We start from the raw sequence: 18,314 nt of genomic DNA on the forward strand, positions 1-18,314 counted from the left end.
AGCATACTTTGCATCAATGCCAATTATATAAAACTACCAAATAATTATTTAATTGAGTAAAATAGATCATGATTATATATGATAAATTAATTAATTATAATAGCAGATTAGAGAAATGTCTTGAAGAAAAAAACATAAATAAATAATTATATTATGAAAATAATAATTTAATAATGTATTAGTTTAGTCATTTATATAATACGTATAATTTAATAATAAAAATTAATGGAAAACGATATTATTTAGGAAAGAATTAAACGAAAAACCAAATATTAATAAATTCAGAAAAATTGTATATGAAGGAGCAATTAAATATGCAGCTTGATGTGTAATTATATTTTGAACTTCAGATTAAAACACAATGAGCAAACGGAAAATAGACACTTTAAAAGTAAAATATTTCAATTAATTTGAATGTTAGTAGACCGCTATTATAGTAGCCGAATATTATATAAAAAATGATTTATGATTGTTCTATCAAATTTAATATATTTGCAGTGCAAATGAAAAAATCAAAATAATATTTGAAAGTACATATATACAAATGTGTACTTAGCTATTCATATATCTATAAAAAATGATTGTAGAAAACATTTTAATTCACAAGAATAAGAATAAAATGATTTTTGAAGTTCACGCAATCTCGATGACTAAGTACATTAAAACTATTAAAAAATAGTCTGTCACATAATATTAAAATAATTTAGATCAACTTGTTACTCAGTAGTAGCTTGTAATACAAAATTTAATTTCCTAAAATAAACGGCTTATCTTGATAAAAAATAATCAACATTAACAACATCTACTTATATATTATTCTATATGCCTATCTACCTATCTGTATATATGTGCACACGCGCGCGCGCGCGCACGCACACGAAAGTATATGCAGGCATAATTCGTAATTTGTTTTTGTAAATTTATTAAAACATCTTTCAAAGAACATTAGCAATTAATAATAAGTATAGTGAAGAGTATAATTTTATAATAAAATTTAATTACATGCGTACATATATATATTTATATATTTGCGGATAATTTTGTTTGGCTTTTAAATAATTTTCTAGCGCTTTTACTATGAAATAAAACGCTGAGTAGAAATTAATTAAACCTGATACATTTAATTTCAATAGAATTCTTTTAATAATTTAATACTTAAGGTATGTGTTATCTTTCATAAATATTTTCTAACGTGATGATATATAATAATTAAATATAACGTGGAACAGTTTTGCTGAGCTCTATCGTGATTAAAATGGCTTAATTATTGAAAACTGTGTGTACAGAGTTGGAAAACGATGTACATTTAAGGATTATCATAAGGGACTTAAAATAATGAAATATTAATCAAAATATATCGAGAGTCTTAAGTGATAAATTTTTATATAAGGTAAAAAAAAAAAAAAAAAAAAAAAATTATCGCACTTTTTTTATCCATTTAATTATAATTATAATATAGTGGACTTGTTAAATACCTTTTTCCACTTAAAAACCATGTTTAAAGTGTGGACAAATTCTTCGGGATCAAATTACTATTGATCAATTCTATAAGTATGAGAATATTCACTGAGTCTATGGTGTAAGTATCAAATAGTCACTATTTTATAATGTATCTGAAACAATATGTACAACGATACTGTACAATAAATTCAGGATGTCTTCTTTAGTGATCAATAATAAGCAATAGCACTTTTAAAATTATGTTAAAAATTGCACCTTGAAACTGCAATATAGTTAAAATTACTTAAAAATTTGAGTTATCGAGAAATGCATCGTAAAAAATTTAGGTTACACTTCTGCATAGAAACCCGAGCGATATAACTAGTAAAAATTGTCTATAATAATGTAAAACAACACACTTTACGTGGAGCACGTTATTTATAAAAGATTACGAGTATCGATCCTTCGATCAATTAGTTGCGCATAATTAATTCGGGCCAATTATGCCCTCGATACACAAAAGTATTAGCGAATTATGAGAATTTTAAGCAGCGGTACCTATAACCGGAAGCATGGCAACTCTCACCACGCGTAACTAAATAGTAACAGCATTGTAACAGCACGTTGAGTAACCGGGGCTGTTATCTGGATATTTGAAAGGTAGTTCACGCGGCAAACGGCCTCTGACATTTGTGGGGTGAGCGCGTTTTGGGATCTCCGAGTTCCCCGATAAACGCTCGTTCAACGTTGGCTGTCCTGTGCATGCCCCTCGGTGGCTTCCAGTAGTCGCGATTTGGCTAACGAGAGTATTTCGTAGATTTTTCATGGAAATGCGGAGCGCGGTAGCCGATGTCGCGCCATGCCACTAACGATCGCGACGTGACGATGGTCGCGGGGAGTGCTGATAGGCGGTGAAAGGACGCGAGCTGCGGCGCTTGCGACAAAGCTCGGCGATGACGGTGTCAGGATCGAGGTGATCCTCGGGAGCGTCTACGAGATGAGCGCTTGGAAGCTTGTGCAGAGAAGATGCTACGATCTCCTATCCCATCGCTATTCGCTCCTCGTTGTCCTCATAGCTCTTACCTGCATTTTTGTCGGGGTTATTCACTTCGGTGAGGTTAGTTCGCTGATCTTTTGTCGTTTATTCCGAAGGGCAATTATCAATGGCTTCTTTCAACGATATATTGATAGACGATCGATTGCGAATCATTCGGTAAAATTGTGATTCTATCGTGCCAAGTTAATAATTAACGATATTACAAACTAGAAGCTCTCTCTGCCTTATAATTTTAACGTTCTTTACAATAGCTCTATTTTCTTTTAATATTGTCTTTGCTATATTCAGATCATATTATTATTCTTACACTTTTATGTCGGATTTTATTATTGCTGTAGAGTGAATTATTAGGCAATATCCTCATATGCCAAGGCAACGCTGCCAAGAAAATAATAATAATAATGCAATTGTAAAATTATTCCTTACAATTTAGTTGTTAAATTTCGTTAAATCGATTAATATTGGTTAATTTTTATCGATTGTTATGAATTTAGGTATGGATAGCGTGGAGCAAAGAAAAGTACAAAGCAGTATTTCATTCCTTCAACGACAACATTCTTGGTATATCATTTCAAAGACAACTTTGTCAGCATGTTCCCATTGACGTTGTATATACTTGGGTCAATGGTTCAGATCCGCAGTTCCTCGAAAATTTGAAGAAATATGTTTCTGCAACGAATGCCAATAGTGCAGCTTCGAGATTTAACGACAAAGACGAGTTAAAGTATTCTCTTAGATCTTTAGAGATGTATGCCCCATGGATAAGGAAAGTATACATTGTCACTAATGGTCAAATACCAAATTGGTTAGATATGGATAATCCAAGAGTCTCTTTAATTTCTCACAAGGACATATTTATTAACAATAGCCATTTACCAACTTTTTCGAGCCCGGCCATAGAAAGCAATATTCACAGGTCATTATATGATCTTATAATATGCACTTGTAACTATTATAAATGAACATAAATCGCAATGATCAATGCATATTTGCAACAATTTTTTCTTAGAATTCCCGGTCTATCTAACAAATTTCTATACTTTAACGATGATGTAATTTTGGGTGCCGCTGTTTGGCCCGAAGATTTCATAACATGGGCCAATGGACAGAAAGTTTACTTAGCATGGTGGGTCCCAGACTGTTCGGATATATGTCCATGGGCTTGGGTTCAAGACGGAGCCTGCGACCCCACTTGTAATACAACTCTGTGCGAATTCGATGGTAGGTACCATTCATTTTTTAACGTTGGTTTTCATTTCATTTAAGTTAAGTAAAATTAATGTTAATGTTAATGATATATATATATATATATATATATACATAAAATTTCAAATGAAATTCAACTTATAATTGTTCTTTTGAAGGAGGCGATTGTGACTTTTCGTCGTTAGATGTGACCGAAAAAGAGGCAAACGAAGGTGAAAACGATTATCCGTATGGTTTTTTACACGAATCTCAAACTGAATTGGACCGAACGAAACTCCAAAATACTCTAAAATTTAAGGAAAAATTAGATATTAATATTAAAGAAAGTAATAATTCAAATTTTATAGCTATTCGCTCTCTACTTTATCAACATAATTCATGGAATAATTTAAAAGATTTTGATGCGAATAATATGAGATTAAAAAGCAAATCTAAAGTTTTGTATAAACTTGATAGGAGTACCGATAAAATTAATAGAGCTATTTATTCAACTGAGAAAAAACATGCTCCTATTCCATCGACCAACGGATCTGGTAAAATTGACAAACGAACGCTAACAAAACTATTTGTAAATGATGATATTATAAATTTAGTACACGAAAATGAATCTGCAAAAGGCAGTAAACTCGAGTATGCGGGTCGCCAAAAGAAAAGACCTCGAAATCTCGATACGTACGCAGAGTCACTTCTATACGTAAATAAAATTTATAATAAAGCTTACGGCTTGGAACGTCGTCGAGTACCTGCTCATATGCCTCATTTGTTAGATAAAACCGTTATAATTGAAATGCAAAAAAAATTTTCTAGAGAATTTGATAAAACGTCGAGCCATCGTTTGAGAAATCCCGAGGACATGCAATTCGCCTTTTCTTACTTTTACTTTTTACTCAGTGAAAAACGTCTGGTATCGGCTGAAGAAATATTTGATGCATTTGATACGGATAAATCACAGCAAGTATAACTTAGGCGTAATTGAACTTTAATACCCATATGAGATTTATTAAAATATAGATGTATTTTAGGACATGGTCGGATAGAGAAATTCGTACGCTATTGGCAAGAATGTATCCATTGCCGTTAGATTATAATTTAGTTATTAATTTTGAAAGTGCCATAACCAATTGCTCCCGTTTAATTGATTTGCAAGATATGTCTACAGTTTCTCCGCCACCGGGCGAGCGCTATTTGGACTCTACTTTGGTAAAAAATATTCGTTCTTTCGTTTTCCATAGTCGGGCGATTATTCCATCGTAATAATCCAATTGTGACATTTTTCAGCCCACGGTCAGTCGGGAACTAATTCTCAAGTGTGATTCAATCGTCAGTAAGATGCGTTTCAAATTCGGAAAACATGGAAAATATCCGCACAAAGTAATCGAAGCGGGAAAGGATGAAATATTCGAAATGTTGACCAGCAATATATCAACAACAGTGAAGTTACTAGATGAAATTCGAAGCAATCCAAAGTACGTTTCCCGCAATAGGAGCGAATCAACTAGACCGATCTAAAATCGATTTTCCTCTTTTAAAATTTCATTTTAAAATTTTCAATGCCTTTTCAGAAAATTCATATGTCTTAACGACGACATGGATCCAGATCGAGGCACCGAAAATGAAATAATTCGTGATCTGCTCAACGACTTTTATCGCTCTTTGTATCCGATACGCAGCAGTTTCGAGCTGCCCGCTCAATACCGTAATCGCTTCACTTACCGAGATGAATTATTAGAATGGCGATCCAATCGCGCCAGAGCACGAAATGTGATGTTACTTTTAATAGTATTATTAGTTATCCTCACGTTTTACCACACGTTTCGCTATAAAATACGGAGATTCTGCATAATTCGTACGCTACCCACTCTACTTGTTTAGTATCCGAACGCATTTATTGCCAAATAATTTAACAATACTCTAGTCAGGCGAATGTGAATCCTACGAATGCATTGTGTTGATAAAAATAATTATTTATGCGTACAAGCACGTACATTATTATTATTATTATTATTATTATTATTATTATTATTATTAGTAGTAGTAGTAGTAGTAGTAGTAGTAGTAGTAAAAGATTGTCTTTATTTCGATTTATCAAAGTTAAAACAGAAAACGTTTCGGATCTTATACAATAGAATTTTAGAAAGAAAAAAATTACATTAATGTAAGAATAACAATGTAGTATAACAACTGTTTAACAATACATCATTCACACCAAAAATTCTATCTTGCAATATATAAAATTCTTTTGCTTTATTTTCTCTCTCTCTCTCTCTCTCTCTCTCTTTCTCTCTCTTTCTCTCTCATTTCTTCTCATTAAACTTCTGCGTGCTAATTCGTACACGGCTTTTTCCCATGAATCTTGAGTTCACGTGTCTGTTAGCAGACTACTGTTGGACGACGTTGGTCTACAGCAGATGCCTGTGAGCGGTGGACAATTAATATGTCTGATATTGCGAGGCCCGACGATCCCTTCTTGTCTCCTTGAGCACTCGGTCATCCATATCGCCACAGCCGTCACTTCCTCGGGCAGGAGTTGACGACCAATGCCTTGAACAATTCAAACGATGTATCATCGTACACCTACACCCACTCCCCTCCTCTCATCAACATCAATCAATGTATAATTGTGAATAGGCAGTAAAGCGATATAAGAAGCGGAAACTGAAATTAAAGTAATGTATCTCGCACGATTGTCTCTCATAAATAGCCTTTTCGAAGTATCTTGTAATTATCATTGCGATTGCTTAATTACTACCAATGGATTGGTCAAATAGCAAAATTGATATACATGAATGGGCGTAGTTAGCACTACGACGGTATTGTGTCATAAACGCACTTATGTTTTAAAATTTTATTGCCGTAAATGAAGGAAAAAAAAATATATATATATATATATGAACGTTGTGCTATAGGCACCTGGCACATCCGGATAATTCGTAAATGCATCGATAGATTCGCTGAACTGCTCTGAATCTTCGTCATAACTCGTTTTGCTGCTCGATTTTTTCGAATTCGTGATCATCGATTGGCTCGCTTTAACATCATCACAGATTTCCTCGACCTCCACACTCGTAGTTTCTATCTGGTTCAACTCCGGCTGCCCAGCGATTTCTGAACTCTTGCTCCTACTGGAGTCAGTAGACTCGCTTGATCGATAACTCGCCTCACCCTCGTGCCGAAAACTTTCCGCCGTTTCCTCGCCGAAGCTCTGCAGCGCTGTGTGTGATTATATTAATTTTATTAAATCACCTCTTACGCATTATTAAAACTCAATTTGCAATTACATATACACGAAGTCTACCATTTCATTGAACTGTCTGGTTAATCGCATTCGACCTCCCGAAGAATAAACTCACTTATTTTTGATTGTACGTCTTCTTTCGACAAAGACTCGAGCTCGTACTCAACGTCCACGTCGGTGTCTTGGCTAGCCACGGAAATCGGTCCCTTCGGAATAACCATCACTGATTCTAGTGTAGATTCGGGCTTCAGCTCCGACTCGAACTCGGACTCTGACTCTGACTCTGACTCGAACTTCGCGTTGAGCTTGGATTTGGCTTCGTCTTTGGCTTGGAGTTTCGAATTGTTCACTGCGCATATGCAAATTGACTCACTCTTTGCCGATCCGTCGCACCTCAAATCCGCGATATATCTGCAGTTAATTTTTATTTAAAACATATTGTTTGAAAACGGAAGGAAAATAAGACTAACAATTCTGCTATCTTGTAAGTGTTTGTATTTTTGTGAAACAATGATCCAACATTAGCAACAATTGGGAAAAGTTTTTTTTTTTTTTTATATATATATATATATATATATAATCGATACATTGTCACATATATATAAAGAGACGATTGGGTGTTTGTCAATTACTTTGGACAATAAATTAATTAATGAAAAGTATAACAATTTTATAAGAAACGCTTTAAACTTTTGATATTTTTGCCAGTAATATAAGATTAATTATATATATATAACGTAACACCAATTATTATTTAAATGTGAAAGCTTCTGAAATTCCATAGTTTTCAAATTTATATTTAGTTGTAATTTAAAAATTTTTTTCTCCGATTTCCTATGAATATAGATATAAATGAAAGCAATTAAATGTATGATTAACGTTAAAAATAAAAGCTTAAATTGTTAAATTACAATTTATTATTAATTGAATAGCTTTTAATTCTGCATTTTTATGAAACATATAGAATATTTAATCAGCGTTAAAATTTTAATTGTAAAAAAAGCAAATTTGTGATTATTTTTTAAATTGTATATAATCACATTTCCTATATATATATATATATATATGTCGTGATATATATGTTCAAAATTCAAAACGATACTCTATTATTAAAATGATGTCAGCTTTATAAAAAAAATTATCGTTAATAGTTTTGTATTAATGGAATTAATATGTTGTATCATATTTATGTAATATATTATACAAATAAGTTAAAAAAAATAGGTGTAGTATTATAGATTTTTTACAGAGAAAGCACAAAAAATAAATTATTTATTTGTTTATATTTTTGCATACAAACACGCACATCATGTCTAGTTATTTTATCCTATTCTAGTTATGTATGCATTATTATGAAAGAAGAAATTTGAAACTTAACGATCAAGAAAGAAAGAAAGTCGTAATTAAAATATAAGCGTTTATTATTAATATTAATATTATTAAAAAGTACGGAAAATATATACGTCATACGGATTAAATCAGCTTGTTAATAAAAATTTTTTTTTTAACAACGGTAACATTCCATCAAACTGCATCTTTAAAAGCTTGTAACGCATGTTTTACCTACCTGTAAGTATCCATGAATAAACTGTAAGGAATCATTGCTGATCCGCCTTCGGGTTCGAAGGTAAAAAGCTCGCAGACCATAATCATTGTTTCTGTAATGCAGCGCGTCAGTAAACCAACAGCAATCACCATGAATTTTTTAATCTGACATTTGTTGTGGAACCTGCCGATCCTCAGTATCATATCGAAGTCTCTTTTGTCGAGGCAAAGATGCTCCCAACGGGTCAGTATTGTTTCCAAGCGGACTATTTTATTATAATCCACTGTAAATAGGGAAAAAGCATTTACAATAAATTACAACACCCTTATTGTACGATATTATATATTTAATAAATATTCCGTACTCTCAGTTTACTTCAGTACTTGATTACTTAATATATATTTTTGTTTCAACGATACATGGTGGATTGCACAAATTGATTTCTTATTTTTTTTTTTAATTCTCATATTTCAAACGATTAGTAAGCCTTACGCGAAGTTCTTTATATGTCTACAATAATGTAATCATTCAATGATACAGATTTAACTAATATATTTAAATAAAGTAAATATAATGAATTAATGTATGTGTATATGAAGTATATCGAATTATCACATAACAAAGTTCAAATTTTAAATTATATTGAAAAGATACTATCGATTCTAGAATTATATATTAGTTTTTAAATACATAACCAGAAATTATTACATATCAAAAACTGAGAACCGAAAGAATGTTATTTTTACTACTTATTCAATTGCAAAATTGTTTACTAATATTTTATCTATTACAATGTTATAATTTATGATAATATTTCATTAAACAATTAGTTTTAGAATTAAAAACTTTATCTATCTATTTTTCCTTCCCTATTTTGACAAAATACATTTATTTATTTCTAACGTTTATTCCTTCAAATTAAAAATGGCAAATAATTTATAAATGTAAAACTAAAATTAGTGGATGATCTTATCATTGACATAGTAATTTATAATTTTCTTTAAATATTTATCTCGTATGAGAATTATCAACTATGTGATTTTGTTTTATAAGACATACACAAGCTTAATTTCAAATATGAAATGCATATATGGTACAAATTTGGTATAAATTAGTAGATTGTATGAAAAAATTATCTTCGATACATTTGAATTAATTTTCTTAATTCAAATAGATTAACATTTTTTACTAAAAATAAAAAAAAACCTTCCTATTTGAGAGTTGAAATATAAAAAATAATAGAAATCATTATCAAAAAACGTCGGCTTTGTTTAAAAATCTGCCAAAATTGACTGAGTTCATTGTGCATGTACTCCAAATATCAAAATGATTTTATTTGAAGGACAAAATATCGAAATCGGCATTATCGCTATATAGAAGGTATCAGTATTATAAAAGCTAATATGTAGCTTTATGGATGTCTAGATTTAAATTAAATGTTTATTACATTTCAGATATTAAATAACTATCTTTAATTTAATCTAGAACTTTGACATTTTAACATTTCATTTATAGCATTTCACTGGAAAAGAAGTATAATAATAAATAAATAAGAAATTAGAAAAATCAGTAGAGGCAGTGTATTGTTCATATATTTGTAGAAATTTTTATCGATTTAACTTTAGAATAATTTAGATTGAATAACTTTCAATATTTCTTATAATAAATGAATAAAAATATGAATAATCGTGTACGAATAAATACTCTTCGCCTGATAATACGTTTCGTACAAACAGAAACAGTCACGCTGGTTAATATATTTTTACATTATTCTTGATTTTCCATCAATTAACGATCAATTCTAATCAATTTCTTCATCATACTTCCAATAACATTTCAGAATCAATAACTACAACTTATATATCACATAAAGCCATTAAATATTTGAAAATTATAGTAATTAATTGTAAAACACGCAAGTTAGCGAATTTAGGAATTTGGATTTTAAGACACAAAACGATATGTCATTACAAAAGGTATTGTTAGGAAAGGAAAGTTTTTGCAATACTTTATTAATGCAAGTGAACGAATAAAACGATATTTAAAAAATCACGTATATCGTTATAATGTCAAATAGTACTAAATGGTAATTGATGATTTTAAAGTGTATTTACTTATCGTCAAAAGAAAAGAAAAAGCTCTTTTATCCTTTTTTTTCCTCCTTTATCATAAAATTTAAATCCCCGTATTAAGCGCACATAGTAATTCAGTCGACAAGCAATTGGTATCTGGAATGCTAACAATCTCGAAAGCACTTAGCCAAAGTGGTTGCGAAGCAATAAAAATCGAAAAAATCTAAAAAATTGAAAAGCCGGATCTATATTCGCAAAGTCGATTTGTATCGTTGAGCGCAAACACCACCACGCGGAAGAAGAAAATTAGGAAACCCAATATGTGATTGCCTACCGCCAAGCTGACGGAGAAGGACCTTCAGGAACCCGAGGGTGAGTCCATGTGCACTGCTCGCGGGCGGATACTCGAGTCGGAGTTTCGTCGGCGGTTCTTCGCCATCAGCGAGGGCGTGAAAGTAGGCGCTCGACCACTTGAGAAGGTCGTATGGTTGGGTACGTATCGCCGATTTGCAGAATTGCTTAAGGATCGTTGGTAGCTTCGCTGGCACGTTTATCTGCTCGACACAGTAGTCCGTCTCTAGGAGGGGCATTGCTCCTCGTAACTGCCACGCGATCCTGGATAGCCCTAACCTTCCATGTTTGCGCCCTGTAAATCGCCTAGCAACCAAGATGTCGATTGATTTAACCTTAGCAAGTATGACACGCTCGATTAGGTTTTATTGTTTAGCGTGGAATATTTTACTCGATCGAGGAATTGGTGAACGTGGAGTCTGTCAAACCTATGGGTTATAGAGGTTGAACTGGGGAGTTTCAGTGGGATCAATCGATTATTCGAACATACACTTAAAATATATATTGAATAATGTAGAAGAATCGCGAAAGCTTTTCTTGCATTGATAATGAAACGCAGTAGTTATCGGAGTACTTTTCATACTTTCATAATAAGCATACACTATTTAATATCCCATTTAAATAAATGCGTTTTTCATCGCTTCTTAGTCTTCCTTTAAAGATATTACTACTAAACATTTCCATTGCTTGATAACCTCTTTTGCGGAAGACTTTCTTAAAAAATCTTGCATATTTTTTAATAAAAAGAATTTTCAAATCATTGATTTATACGTTCGGCAATACAAATTGGATAGGCAAAAGAAAATGTTGTGTCTAAATCCAGAATTTTTCTTAGTACATTAAAAACAGCTTGCTGTTCAACAGGAAAATACAAATGGGTGTATTATTATCACTATTATTATTTATTAGACATAATGTAAGATGTTCACAAACTTATGCATAAAGTACTAAGAATTTCTTATCCTATTCATGACTAACGGCAATTATTTTTATGTAGGTACAAGTTTTAAAAAGCTTTAAAAAGAATTACAAGCAAAGAATTTTCTGCTTTCTATTAAAATAACTAAAACTATTCCGCGTTTGCAAAATTCAAGGCCTAAAGATAAAATGCTTTGGAAGATATAATTATGTAAATAGCAAAAGTCACGCATGCAACCGCCGCATTTACATATATCTATATATATATAAAAGAAAATGTAAGATGCAATGCGTATTACATAAAATCTTTGAGATAAATTAAGCATATCGTGAACAACGCATATAGATAATCTAATTCATTGTTATAATGGACGAAATAATAATAATTATCTAAGATCCAATAAAATTGGAAAAAAGATTAATGAGCTGTGAAACATTTATTGCAAGAAATTTGTCATAGTTGTTACCCAAAGCTTTAAACTTTGTGTATACTATGTATACACAGTTATTGTTTGCGGAAGCTCTTTCTTTCTTTTTCATGTCTTAATATTTTTATCATAATTCCACTACCATTGCGAACAATTTTTTTTCTTCTCGACTATCAAATAGTTAGAAACGCACGATTTGCACTATGAAAGATGATAGCTCTTGACATTGAAATTTTTACAAGATGGATTTAAAATTGTTTTTAGCTCAGGGAAAAGTCATTCGATTTATCCATTCTATTGATCTATTATTTAAGCCTTTTCTAAGTATTCAATTATTACAAACTACAATAACAATCTTTTTTACATTTGTTTTTTTTTTTTTTTTTTTTAAGAAAATTAATATTTAATCGAAACAAATGATAAAGCGGCAAAGACAATCGACGTAAATCGAATCAACTAATAAATTCTTTTGAGATAGTCAATAATTGGATATAAAATATCAAAGATCAAAGAGCTCTAACTCTGAAAATATTTTAATAATTATTTTTGTCGTATTATACATTAGAATAATATATATTTAATGTAAGGAAGTTTCATAGGGTAATATAAGAAAACTCCATACATTTTATAGGATGTAATTCTTCTTATCTTTGCCGAAGTTTAAATAGTCCCCTTTACGTCAACATATCGTTTAGAATCTCATTATGGCTTTGATTTGCCAAATTGATTGGTCAAAATTATTATTTGCCTATTCTATAGTTTTTTTCTTCATTGATCATAGAACGAAAAATCATCAATCGAAAAATATAGAGCGAATTTTTACTATGCAAAACTGTTTATTACTATTATATTATTGTTATTGTTGTTGTTGTTATTGTTATTGTTATTGTTATTGTTATTATTATTGTTGTTGTTATTATTAAGGAAATTTGATTAGTATAATCTTCATTTTTATATTCTTAATAATTAATGTTATTCTTGAATTTATAATCGAAGACTCAAATACAGCAACTTGAAAAAAATTTAATGTATAAAAATATGGATTATTCATGAAATAAATAGTGAATGTTTAACGAGGCGATTACATGCATCTCGTTGTTTGATTGAATCATTTTCTTTATTTTTCACATCTTAGTTCTGATAACATAATAATAAATTTATATAATAAACGATATGCATATCGATGCGTTTAAAAAAAGTACATCGTAAATTGTGAATTTTGGATATTTTCAAAAGCAAAACAAAAAATAATGTAATATCTAATAAGATAAATATGTAGCTCGTAATTTTTAAATACGTATGATATCGATAAATATGCTTAATAAACTGTCCTCGCTCCTCATTTATGAAAAGGCGTATCAATTTTCATTCCAGTTGTACCATTACCTTTCAAAAATTTGTTTATTCGGCAAAAATTCTTTTTAAACAAATTTTAAATAATGTTAAAGTAATGCGAAAGGGTATTATAGTTTATCAGATTTTATTAGTTCGACGAACCTAGTAACAATACTGTGCAACGAAGATCAGGTGAAACATTTCGTTTTAACTTTATTCATAAAAATGTCAACGTATGACTATAATCGCGTGCAGCTACTTTTGTTCATTGGAACTAAAGAACAAATTTAGCGGGAATTCGAGTAAACCGACAATGTGTGCTTGCCTCGTGGCTCTCTCTCTCTCTCTCTCTTTCTCTTTCTCTTTCTCTTTCTCTTTCTCTCTCGGTCGCACAAACACCCGTACACTTATTCGGTTTCAGGCTCGTGCGCCATCTAGTGCTTGGGAATAAACCTTCGTCCCATATCCGACAATCGTCGCAGATTTCCTCCAACAGCTAGTATTTACTCTCGACTCCCCTTTTATGCCGTCACCGTCACCCTCGGAGCTCAAGATGCCTCAGCCTCGCTTACACAATCTCGGCTGTTGCGGTAAGAGACGAAAAATCGGACACGCGCCGCTCGTGTCCACGTGGTGGCGGCTTCGTCCACGAGAGTCACGCGCTTCCGGCTGGTTCCGCGAGCTGGCGCCATGGGCGTCATCTCCGACGAGAAGCACCGCGTGTTGCTCCGAAGGAGACCGGAGCGAATAAGAGTCACCCAGAGTCGAACGCCAGAGGTTCGTCTGTTTGGATCAGCCGTTAATATCTCTCTCTATCTCTCTCAATCTCATTCTATCTGTCTCTCTCTCTCTCTGTCTCGGTCGACCGTTCTCCCTCCTTCTCAGACACCCTCTCTCTCTCTCGATCTCCTTCCGCTTCGTTCACACTCCCGTCCCGCAGTGGCTAAAGGGGATATAAGGCGCGCGCGGCAGGTACAGTCAGCGTAGCAGCAGCAGCAGCGGCCGCCGCCACCACTGATCCTCGCGTTCCCTGAAAAAATATTCGGACGTCGCCGCCGTCACCAAGAGTTCCATCACAATGGCATTATTCTTCCGCATCAACAGTCGACGTTGCCTCGAGCTCCAGGTACGTTGGTAATCGGCCACCCGCACAACAACGGAGCGGATATTGTTGCCTTCCGGCCCTGAGATGCACGCGGCGTCGTGGCGCGTCTCCCCTCCCACCTCGCCTAACCTACGTCGACTTTTCACTCGTTCCATATTCGGGCGATTTCTGTCCTAGTTTAAAAGTAGCATGTTTAACCTTTTGTCGGCCAACTCACCTGTAATTCGCTCTCGACGACGTTCTATAAACTATCGTCGCGCACGCGGCTTCTCCCTGTTTCTCTCTCTCCCACGGCTTCGCACTCTCTAACGCGCTCGTGCTTATCTTGCGTTTAGCACTGGTTTCTTCACGCGTCCCCCTATTATTTGAAAAATTCAAATCCATTATTCCTATCACTCGTTCTACAGTTCGCTTTAGCCCTTTCCCTTCCATTCCCCCCTCCCTCCACCCTCTCGACAAATCGATCGAGCTTTTGAGCATCAGCTGACGCTTGCAAGTTGTTGGCCAAGAGTCACCGAAAAAAAAGCTACGAATACTCTCGAATTTTGGACTACTCTACTCTAATTCCCTCGCAACCGCTGTCTCGCCCCCTCTCTCTCTCTCTCTCTCTCTCTCTCTCTCTCTCTCTCTCTCTCTCCCACCCCCTCATTCTATCCCATTCCCCCTCTTTACCTCTCACACACGCACGCACGCACGCACGCACGCACGCACGCACAACCTCACCGACCAACTACTTGCTTCCATCATCAACCGCGCTCGCGTTCGATCGTTATCATTGCGCGGCACTCGAGGCGATTATGTAATTGCGTAAGGGAGAGCTTTCGTTCCAGCACCGATTATGCGAGATTCGTCGTTGTGAAAAAACGCCAGGCGGAAGCGCAAGTCATACTTGTCCTTGTAGTCTACGTGGAAAATCCGCGAGATGTCAATTGCATAACGGTGGTTTTCGGTGAGTGGTGGTTGATGGGTGGTGGGATGGGTGATGGCGATGACGGGGTGTGGTTGGGGGAGGGGGGGGGGGGGGAGGGAAAATTGGGGCGACAAAATACCTTACCGTAGCTTTTCCACCTACTCCTGCCCGAATAGGTAAGAGCGCGGAACGCTGGATAAATGGTGGTATCGTTAACCTTGTCCATTTTTACAGCATTTAAATCGCGCCGATAAGAGCCGTGAAAAAAAAAAATAAAAAAAAAAAAATTGTTTTCTGGGAAATCTACATCATTATCGCTACTACGGGCGCACGCACAGTATTTGTCCTAGATTTAGAATTATCCGACTGGCCAATTGATAAAACCACAAACATTTTGCTTTTTATTGGCACGCATTAGCTTTATCGTGCCTCGTTCGTTCATATTTGACAATGAAATAATGAAAGTCATGGCGAGGAAGTGATTCGAGTAGCTCTCAGATACGGTGCTCCTACCTTTTGTGAGCCAACTATTCGAAATAGCACTTTGTTTATTCGAAGGAAGAATTCGAAAATTTTGTACTTTTCTTTGGGTATGGATTATTTATAATTAAACATGTTATAAGATCGTAACGAGTTTCGAGTGAAGCGATACCGTTACATTTCTCGAGTCATTTCACTATTTTTCTTTCCCTTCATTCTACGATTATCTCTTCTAATTATGCAGTTTAATTGTTCGAGTGGCTGAATATCCATTATCTTTTCAATTTAGTGTCAGATATCAAAATATCAGATACTCCGATACTTTGTGAAAGCCGATAATAAATAATAAATTATTGAAATTCCTTTTGTATATTATTTCTAAGATTGCCGTTTCATTTTCTTATTTTTCTTTTCTTCTTTTTTTATGTCTTATCGAAAGCCGTCCCCGTTCAAACAGGGTGAATTTATTCCGGACTAATCAATTTTTCGGCAAATTATAATAGCCTATCAGATTTTGGCGGACGAGAAGTAGTCATTAAAAATGAAACTTTGGTGTGTAGTTGAGTAAGCGTAATATCTTCAATGTTTTCTGATATTTCAGCGTAGACCTTTAATTTATTCAAAACATATCTCGTTACAATTTAAATGACAGTGAGGTTGTCCCTCTGTATTTTAATCGATCCAGCTGAGTCAATCATCACCGCCTACTGTCAGTTGGTTAAAGTGTATTATTAATGTATTATTATTATTATTATTATTATTATTGTTATTATTATTGTTGTTGTTGTTGTTGTTGTTGTTGTTACTGTTGCTATTATTATTGTCATTGTTATTAATATAAAATATTAATATAGGGAAAAAATAGAAAGACGCGTGCGTTTGTCGGATAGTTATTTCAATAGTTATTATACGGAGCGATAGCGTTATTTTGATTGCTGATTTATTTTGAAAACACTTTCAATAATAATCATTCGTCTGCTCTGACCCTAATCATTCCCATTCAAACATTTGAAAATACCAACGACCGCGGAAGCAAACGCGACGCGTTAACGAATCGGCAATGTCGTAAGCGCGCCAAGACCTTGCACCAATACACTTGAAAAATAATGATAAAACGTGCTTTTCCACGGAAGGTAGGACAAAAGATTGTTGTAAATTTTGCAAAGTACATTCTATATATATATATAAGATTAGCGTAGGCTTGTCCCCCCCCCCTATTTGGCCTACAATCGAGGGTACAATGATTGAGATGAATTCTCAATGTTCGGGAAACGCTAGATATTTTATGAAAGTTAAGAGAGTAAATATGTACCAAGTACCTTTCGGATCCTTAGTTTCGATTAGTTTCTATCAGTTATGCACATCAATTAATTCCCAACACTATCGATACTTTTATTTATTATTATTGTTATTATTAACAATTATGATTTCATCGATTAAACGAATGTGTAATTGATATGCATTTGATGATAACTTAAAATTTCCCTTCTCCTATGGCGTTGCACATTGTACTATCTATGCTCTTGTCGATACGATTATAGTAAAATCATTGGATTTCTGCCTACCTTTTTGCATTTCAGTATCGATGCAGTATATATATATATATATATATATGTTTCTAAATATCAAATTAATTCGCATAAGCACAGTATGTGTAAAGTGCATGTGTCAGAGGTAGATTTAAATCGGGCCAATCTCATACTGTTATTTTCAGCGAAGGTAGATTAAAAATATCTATTTCCAATTTGTGTGTGTGTGTGCGCGTGTGCGCGCGCGCGAGCGATTTAAATCGATATTATAGTTGTTATAGTTTGCATAGGCTGATGCACGATAGTTAAAAATATTTTAATTCCTGCAGAATGTACGGCATTTCAGCATTAGTAATATTGCAAAAGAACTTCAGTAATTTATACATTATTATTATCGCGTAAATGTGCATTCATAAATAAAGCATTGATAGAGCAATATAGCTGCAGTCAGGGCACACTGAATAGCCCTTCGCGGAAATTTGGAAAGTTGCGATAAAAGAAAAACCAAATAATGAGGAACTTGCATTATTTAACGGGACTCGGACGTCGTTGGCGACCTTGTTCGCGCGCTTCCTCCCTTCTCTCGATCGTCGAAGCCGAAGATCACACGGTTCACGCGTATTATTATTAGCCTTGCGTGGCCCGAGAATTCCAAGCAATCCACGTATGTATTGGGTGAGTATGAATGTGGGGGGGGGGGAT

At 33.8% G+C, this 18,314-nt stretch overlaps 3 protein-coding genes across 3 annotated transcripts in view; 2 read left to right on the top strand and 1 right to left on the bottom strand.

The window, feature by feature from the left end:
- Nucleotides 1-2,321: 2,321 nt before the first annotated feature.
- On the top strand, nucleotides 2,322-5,616 carry Gnptab (N-acetylglucosamine-1-phosphate transferase subunits alpha and beta). Its single transcript, XM_011497070.1, has 7 exons — nucleotides 2,322-2,557; nucleotides 2,992-3,413; nucleotides 3,507-3,718; nucleotides 3,862-4,654; nucleotides 4,726-4,903; nucleotides 4,982-5,169; nucleotides 5,266-5,616. The coding sequence occupies exons 1-7, from the start codon at nucleotides 2,438-2,440 to the stop codon at nucleotides 5,573-5,575; spliced, it is 2,223 nt and encodes a 740-aa protein (XP_011495372.1). The 5' UTR covers nucleotides 2,322-2,437; the 3' UTR covers nucleotides 5,576-5,616.
- Nucleotides 5,617-5,726: 110 nt separating this feature from the next.
- Nucleotides 5,727-11,235, bottom strand: LOC105360227 (uncharacterized). The gene is made up of 5 exons (XM_011497071.1): nucleotides 10,891-11,235; nucleotides 8,506-8,767; nucleotides 7,027-7,349; nucleotides 6,614-6,913; nucleotides 5,727-6,244 (listed from the first exon to the last, which is right to left on the bottom strand). Exons 1-5 carry the CDS (start codon nucleotides 11,144-11,146, stop codon nucleotides 6,063-6,065), a joined length of 1,323 nt encoding a protein of 440 aa, XP_011495373.1. The 5' UTR covers nucleotides 11,147-11,235; the 3' UTR covers nucleotides 5,727-6,062.
- A 3,204-nt stretch (nucleotides 11,236-14,439) lies between these two features.
- The window catches only part of kdn (citrate synthase), an 18,904-nt gene continuing 15,029 nt past the window's right edge, over nucleotides 14,440-18,314 (top strand). Inside the window, exon 1 of the mRNA XM_011497072.1 lies at nucleotides 14,440-14,714. Coding sequence (XP_011495374.1) covers nucleotides 14,667-14,714 — 48 coding nt within the window. The 5' untranslated portion in view covers nucleotides 14,440-14,666. The remainder of the gene's footprint in view (nucleotides 14,715-18,314) is intronic.

The sequence above is a fragment of the Ceratosolen solmsi genome, unplaced genomic scaffold (genome assembly GCF_000503995.2).
Source record: "Ceratosolen solmsi marchali unplaced genomic scaffold, CerSol_1.0 scaffold13, whole genome shotgun sequence".
NCBI classification, from domain to species: Eukaryota; Metazoa; Arthropoda; class Insecta; order Hymenoptera; family Agaonidae; genus Ceratosolen; species Ceratosolen solmsi.